This window comes from Antrostomus carolinensis, unplaced genomic scaffold, assembly GCF_000700745.2.
Source record: "Antrostomus carolinensis isolate BGI_N321 unplaced genomic scaffold, ASM70074v2 scaffold39213, whole genome shotgun sequence".
NCBI classification, from domain to species: domain Eukaryota; kingdom Metazoa; phylum Chordata; class Aves; order Caprimulgiformes; family Caprimulgidae; genus Antrostomus; species Antrostomus carolinensis.
The window spans coordinates 4657-11679 of record NW_010306559.1 but is presented as its reverse complement, the minus strand read 5'-3'; the positions used below and the strand labels follow the sequence as shown (position 1 = coordinate 11679).

The 7023-nt window shown below is 39.3% G+C and overlaps 2 protein-coding genes across 2 annotated transcripts in view; one reads left to right on the top strand and one right to left on the bottom strand.

The window, feature by feature from the left end:
• Window positions 1-393: 393 nt before the first annotated feature.
• MTIF3 (mitochondrial translational initiation factor 3) lies at window positions 394-6477 on the top strand. Its single transcript, XM_010165164.2, has 4 exons — window positions 394-444; window positions 3066-3529; window positions 4776-4921; window positions 6205-6477. The coding sequence occupies exons 2-4, from the start codon at window positions 3067-3069 to the stop codon at window positions 6397-6399; spliced, it is 804 nt and encodes a 267-aa protein (XP_010163466.1). The 5' UTR covers window positions 394-444; window position 3066; the 3' UTR covers window positions 6400-6477.
• Window positions 6478-6518: 41 nt separating this feature from the next.
• The window catches only part of GTF3A (general transcription factor IIIA), a gene marked incomplete at its 5' end in the record, with an annotated part of 5158 nt that continues 4653 nt past the window's right edge, over window positions 6519-7023 (bottom strand). Inside the window, 2 exons of the mRNA XM_029084313.1 lie at window positions 6519-6680; window positions 6931-6990. Coding sequence (XP_028940146.1) covers window positions 6519-6680; window positions 6931-6990 — 222 coding nt within the window. The remainder of the gene's footprint in view (window positions 6681-6930; window positions 6991-7023) is intronic.

Here is a 7023-nt window from a genome sequence, read left to right as displayed (position 1 = left end):
AGTCTGTAAGTCTGCAGTGCACAGTCCGCAGCTGGTTTATGAAACCGTTTTAAAAACAAGGATTTCTTGGCTTTTGTGTGGCTACACTGATGATACGCAAGGATCTGTGTGTGTTGGCAGTGGGTGTTTAGTTGGAGGGCCGTCACCACAGCCCAGAAAAAGCTGTGTTTGCCAGGGGCTGTGGTTCTGGTCTGGACTTGGCAGAGGCAGGAGGGAACAGTAGCTCTACCAGCTGTTTTTAGGGTCTGCTGTGAATATCCTGGTATTTCTGTTATGTGCCCCGTGGCCAGCTGAGTTCAGGGTCCTGCTGTAGCACACAGCCAAGTCAGAACTGATCTGGTACCATCTTCAAGCAGTCTATATCGACTTTGTCCCTCCTGCTAAATTTTGAAATCCGTTCTAGGCTTCAGAATTTCCCCGTTTTCAGACTAAGTTTATTCACAGGCAGGTCATTTCACTTGTTCCTCGGCCAAGAGCGCTCATAGAATTGTACATAGTTCCTTATCCTTGCTGATGGTATGTTCTCCATGTATATGTATGCACATGGATACATCTTTGCAGAATGACATATGTATATATGTATGCATAGAATCATTTTGATGGGAAAAGACCTTTAAGCTCACCAAGTCCAAGTATGTATTTATAGAGCAGAGTCACATTCCTTCCTAGACAAAAGAAGCCACACTTGCCAGCTTCTCTGGTGTGACACAGTTTTGGTTTCCTGTATCATCTTTGGCTTTTCCTGTACTTGCTGCCTTTTAAATGTAGGATACCAAAACTGCAGATAATAATCCACAGTTTGCTCTTTATTTCTAAAGCTTTTGTAGCTGTTAAAAAATGGCCAATTTCTGAAGTTTTCAACAAAATGCGAATAGTGGTCAGGTGCACCAAAATTGCCAGGGGGATTCCATGAACCAGGGAAGAATGGGGAAAAAATTATAATGAAAGGAGTATCTCAAAGATCAGTTTTGCTAGTCTTCAAATTTCAAGCACTGATGTATTTGGGGGCATTATTTTGAAAGTCTGTAGCTTCATGAGTACCATACTAGGATAGACATCTGTAACAATTTATTTACATTTTAATTTGTAAGTGGGGATCTTGGGCACATGAACGTGTTGCTTATTTTCCAGTCCATGTATTGCAGGCAAGTCTTACCTGTGTCTCTGTTTTTCCCCCTTCTTTTTTTCCTGCAAGCTTTTTTCATCATTCAAGAAAAAAATATCAATATTGGTGTTTTTATTACATGGTTCTGGTGAAATGGTATTTAGGTGCATGTTTTCTGTATGTAAGAGATCTCAGTAGTTTTGATAACTGGAAAAAATCAGCTCACTATAAATAGGAATGTGCCACCCTAAATTTAATGTTTTTGAAAAAGTGGGGAAGTCAATCGATACTTTAAATGTCTGATAAAAAGAGGTTTAAAATTAAGGCACTGTTTGAAGCATGGCTGAATCTGTGGAACTTGAGCTTAAAAGACAGTGAAGACACTTTGTTTTAAGACTATATTTTTTTTTAAGGTTACTGAAATAATATTAGTGCATAATCCATATAAGACCAAGTAACTAGCTGGATTACTTCCACAAAAGAACATTTGTAAAACTGAGAAAAATACACAATTTGGGGTCAGTGCTATGAGAAGCAAGTTGCATGCTAGCTATGGAAGAGTTTTGAACCCAGGATAAACTGTATTTTTAAGTATAATAATGATCACTTTGTCCTGTTTTAATGTCAAGGTGAAGACTTTGCATGGCAGCCTTACTCTGTCAAGGCTCTGAAATTCCACAACTTTACAAAACATAGAAGAGTCAGGCTGTAGATGTTGGGATGGCTGCTGATGGACGTTGCACAAATCACCACTTCATGCACTACATGATTAGGGTGGTTCTGAATTCATGTGGCTTAAATGAAACTTTCCAAAGGAGAATATCAGAACAAGGAAGGAAGTCTTAGTGTTAGCTACCTCATGAAAAAAATCTGGACTTGTTTTGCCAATTGATAGGGTTAGCAGGAAGGACACAGACACCAACTTAATACTAGAAACAAACTTATTTTACTCTAGTTTATAGTAGGGGGAAAAAAAAAAAAAGAATAAGAAGCAAGGTACAGAGTTAAACAGGGTAATGCACCTAATCATTACTACTTGGGAGAAAGCAGAGTGACTAAGAAAGATACATCACCAGTTCCCCAAATACGTATCATCATCTAGATCCCATACATCATCTGGGGAGCCCTCTCACAGCGAAGGATTTGGAGAGCCTTTCCCTGGCAATTGGGAAGTCCTACACAGAGTGACCACTCATAGGTGAGGTCTCCATCTTTGCTTTGAGAGGGTCCTGCTTTTATACCATCTAACAAACAAATTATGCAGACAGAAAGGCACGGTAACATCTGGTGGTTAAGTTACACTTCACATGGGGCACATCCTGGATTTGTCCAGGATCTGAGATATGTCTGAGGAGCTACTATGTTGGTATTCTGCACCTGGCTTCGAATTGTAGAAGGAAAAGTCTCACAGTCTTATTTCATGCTGATGTGATACAGGTTGGTAAAAGAATCTCATGGTCGTGTTTCATGCTGCTGTGGTACAGGTTGGGAATTTCACTCAAAAGTCAACTTTAATTTAAGGTTTATAATTTAAGCCTTTGTATATCAGGACTGAAAATATTAAGTGTGACATGTCTTTTTATTTGACAACAAATTCTCCCTCTTAACCGCTGGCTAATCTCTCTATACACAAAAAAACCTGTGTAAGAGGAGACACTTGTGAAGAGAAATGATCTAGAAGTTTTGCATTCTTTAAAAGAGTTCAGGCTCAAATTTTAAAACACTGAAGGTAATGTCAGGTCTTCATAAATTTTGTTCCTCTATCAGATTTTCCCTCTGGGTTGGAGCCCTCTGTTACTGTAAAACTACTGTTTTTTCATTCTGTATAGTAACACCATGCATCTCTTCAGAGTAGTTTTAAGGACTATGGTTTACTGAACCGGAGTAAGTCTTTCTAATGTAACTAGAAGAGTCTGATTGATGGGGGTAACTTGTTTTTTCTTCTTCCCTGCTTCCTCAGAATGACCACCTTTTGCGTGATGAAACTTCTATGTCAAGCAACCAGAAATGAGAATAGATACACAAAAAGATTCTTTGGTACTCTCCTAACACAGACGCCACAAAAAAGGGTCTTTTCTCCATTCTGGATGGTGGCACCTGACCCTAGAAAGTCAATGGTTTTTGGACTTAGTCAGCCATTTTGCACAGCTGAAAAATCACACAAGGAACCAAAAAGGACAGCAGCATTTGGAAGTGTTGGGAGAAGAATTCCCTATCGGATTTTGCATGTAATCAGCCAGGATGGAGAGAGCTTAGGAAACATGCACCGAGCAGAGGCACTCAAACTTATGGATCAACATGACCTGAAACTGGTTCTCCTTTGTGAGAAGGCAGAACCTCCTGTGTACAGACTAATGACTGGGCAGCAGATTCATGAAGAACAGCTTAAACGCACACAGAAGAAAAAGGAAAGTCCCAAACCAGGTATGTGCATTGTTGACACTACAACGCTGAGCGCTTTGAAAAATGCTGCATTAAAAGTGGTTTCAGCAGATTAAATCCTCTTACTTGCATTTGTGTAAATCCAAAGCAATGTCATTGCAATCCATGTTATTAAGGATTTGCAGTGGTGAAAATAAAATTTTGGATTAGTCTCTTCTCCCACAGAGAAGCCTTCTATTGCCTTCTCGGGATTTACTATTTTGGTATCTGCTGGCTTTTCTTAAAATCTATTTTTATTTAAGTGAATATAACTAGACTCTGGTTCCACAAGACTCACTGAATTTGTGTTCTTTTAATAAAGCATAAAGTGACAGGCAGTTTTTACAAACTGAGCACCAGATACACCAATATAATTACATAATTTTGTCACCAGTAGTCATGAAACATTCTCTTCCTAGCTTGCTGCTAGAAGACCAAGTCTGGAGCCCTTTCTTTTACAGAGAAAGAGAACAATTTTTGCAATATTGAAATATTTCAGCATCTTTCTTAAGTCAGCCTGCTCCAGCAGTTTAGCAAACTGAGTCTGGCAAAGAGGTTTTAGGAAAGGCATCTGACCTTGTATCCTCTTTTCTTATCCTCAGGCTAACAAAGGTATGAGTGCCTTGGATAGAGTTCTGATTGTGGTAGTGAGTTTTTCTGTTCAAGAAACTACAAAAAGATTATTCAAATGATAACTACTTTAGAGAATCTTTAAGGGGGAAGAGACCACAAATCATTCAAATATATTACAAGGCCTCATAGTTCCAGTTAAATATTGCACTTCACCATTCAAGGAAATGGGCTGGAGATGAAGAGCTATCTAACTCTAAAACTTTCACATTCAACTATGCTATATGCAGAATGCAGGAATTTGCACACTAAGTCTTTAATTCCAGATCCAATGCTTACCTGTTTATCTTTGTTAGACCTGCATTGTGGGTGGTATGAGCAAAACTGTAATTAAAATAAAAATACTTTTAAGCCTTCTGACCCTGAAGAGACTTCCCTGCATGCCTCAAACATGCCTTCCGTCTCCCAGTCATGGCAGTGAGTGTGAAATATCAAGTCGCCACCTTCTGAGGTGAGAGCAGTGCATGCTGAGACAGTGAGACTGGGATGTTCTGCATATGAGAAAGCAGCACAGGGGTAGGGAGTTTAGCAGACAAAGCTCCATAGGCTGTTGAAAGACAGTAACTAATACTGGTTTGTCAGATGTTAAAGCCAACAGTTTTAGTTCTGTTTTAAACAGGAATGGTTCAGAAGGAGTTATCCTTTTCTTCAGCTATTGCCAAGAATGACTTGGAGACCAAGACTAAACAGATAGCACAGTGGATTGAAAAGAAATACCATGTGAAAGTAACTATCCGGCAAGCAAAAGAGAGCAATGCAGATATGGTAAGTGGACTCCTGAAAGTTAGACCAGTCAGTTTCATGGAAGAGGTGTACTTGTATTGACTTCCCCTAGTCAGTACTGCCACATTTTTTTTAGTATATCCTGTACTGCTAAAATAAATGAAGGTCTAGGTCCTGTGAAAGTAATGGTTGCCCCACCAGAAGCTGCATCTGTTAGAAAAATAGTCCCACAGAGACAATTCAGATACAGTGCTTTCTTAAGAATGCAGCTACTGTACTGGCTTTGACAGCAGAGTCTACGCAGCTCCTACTCCTTTGCTGCACCACCTTAATAACTGGGATAGTGAAATTTTCCCGTCTGTGCCTTAAGCCAGCTCACTCACTGAAATGTTTAACAGTACAGTTTAAAAAAAAATTTAAAAATTACCTGGATTATTTCAATAACCTAACTGTTCTTCTGAAGATGCATTTGTGCAGCTGTGGCTAAAGTTAATGTGGAAAGCTACTGGAATGATGTTCCAAGACTGGCCAAGTGAACATCTATAAAGATGTTGGGGAGCTAATGGCAACTTACTAGGGTAACTGTAGGGACTTGAGATTTGTCTTCATTGTCATTTGCACAAATGGCATTTTTATAAAGATTCCATGTAGGATTTTTTTTTCCTTTTAGTATGTGTAGTGAATTTAGTTTCCTTTATGATTCTGTCTACTAAATTGCTGGAAAGAATTGTGATATCACTTCATCCAGAAGGAACAAAATTTCTTATAGGAAATTGAATTCACAGGGAAAGGGTAGGAGGAGGAAAAACTGCATGTGGGAAGGAGCAGAATATTTCATGATACAGCCCAAATTTAGGTTGTCCTTAAATTTAAAAGCTTAATTATGAGTTTAGGAGTTCACCTTGTTACATGAACACACTGTATCTCTCGGTTAATACTGCTGACCTCAGAACAGTACTGCTCCTGAAGAGGAAAGCCCCATAATAATATGCCCAAATCTAGTGGAAGAGGAGGGTGGGGAGGAGTCTGATGTGGTTGTAATCACTTTCACAAACACCTTTAAACAGCAAAACAGCATGAGTGAGGGATTCAACCTGTGTGTTAGGAAATGGCTTAAGCCCTTTGGTGACTTTCCTAAACCTGCTTATGAGTAAAGAATAAATGGTTAGGAAAGGACAAGCTGAACTGCTCCAACCAGGACTAGCGCCTAGCTGGTTTCAGCTAACAGCTAAAACCACTGCAAGGAAACAGTGTAACTACAGAACAGCCTGAAATATTTTTCTACCTGTGTTTGTACATTTAGTCCCCATTTTTCTCCCTTTCAGCTCATGCTTTTTGATCAGATTTTGGAGACTGTTTCTGAGAAAGCCACTTATCTTTCCAAGCCAAAAGTTACTAGAGAAGGAGTGAGTACCTGTATTTTGAGACACATGTCTGACAAAGAGTTGAAAGCATACCAGAAGATGGAAAAACAGAAAAACAGCACAGTAAAGAAAGATGAAAATGAAGATCTGAAGTGAGTTGCATCAGTGACTTTATGAAGAGGCATAAACAATATTAATTTCTTATTTAAAAAAGACTGTAAATTTAATAAAGTTGCTGTTGAGCTTCCCGTGAAGAAAGTTGTCTCAGTTAATGTTTACTGCAGAATCAGAATTTCAACAGTTGGTATTTCATTTTCCACGGGCTTATCCATTCTCTTGCTTTCTGTCACAACCGCATCCTTTCCTGGCTGTACTTTAGGAGGAATGTAGCCGCTCAGACGAGAGGCTAAGCTCCTCTTAGGACGAGAACGCTTTGCCTGGCAGAAATAAATCCAGAATTAGCAACTTAATATCTATGGAGCAAATGCTTCTACTGAGTGGGGGAAGAAGAAATCAAATGACTAGGCCAACACTGCATTTTTTAAAGGAGCTTCAGAAGTTGCGAATCTCCCAAATTAAGTAGATACCTGGCCTGTTTTCCTGCTCTAAGTCACGTTCTAAAACATGTAATGTTTACCCTCCTCTGAAGTAACGGGGTAGGGTTGAGATTTCAGGAGTATAACTTACTTTCAACTTCAGCTTTCTCTTTTCAGGGTCATGTACAACTGTGTGCCTTACGAGGCTCTGCTACAGTAACATAGAGCAAGGAGAAAAAAAAAA

Bases quoted from the DNA above. Each gene is read 5' to 3' on its own strand.
- MTIF3 (XM_010165164.2), top strand. From the start codon at position 3,067: ATGACCACCTTTTGCGTGATGAAACTTCTATGTCAAGCAACCAGAAAT. The intron at 3,530-4,775 runs GTATGTGCATTG...TGTTTTAAACAG, and splicing joins AAAGGAAAGTCCCAAACCAG to GAATGGTTCAGAAGGAGTTA. The intron at 4,922-6,204 runs GTAAGTGGACTC...TCTCCCTTTCAG, and splicing joins AAGAGAGCAATGCAGATATG to CTCATGCTTTTTGATCAGAT.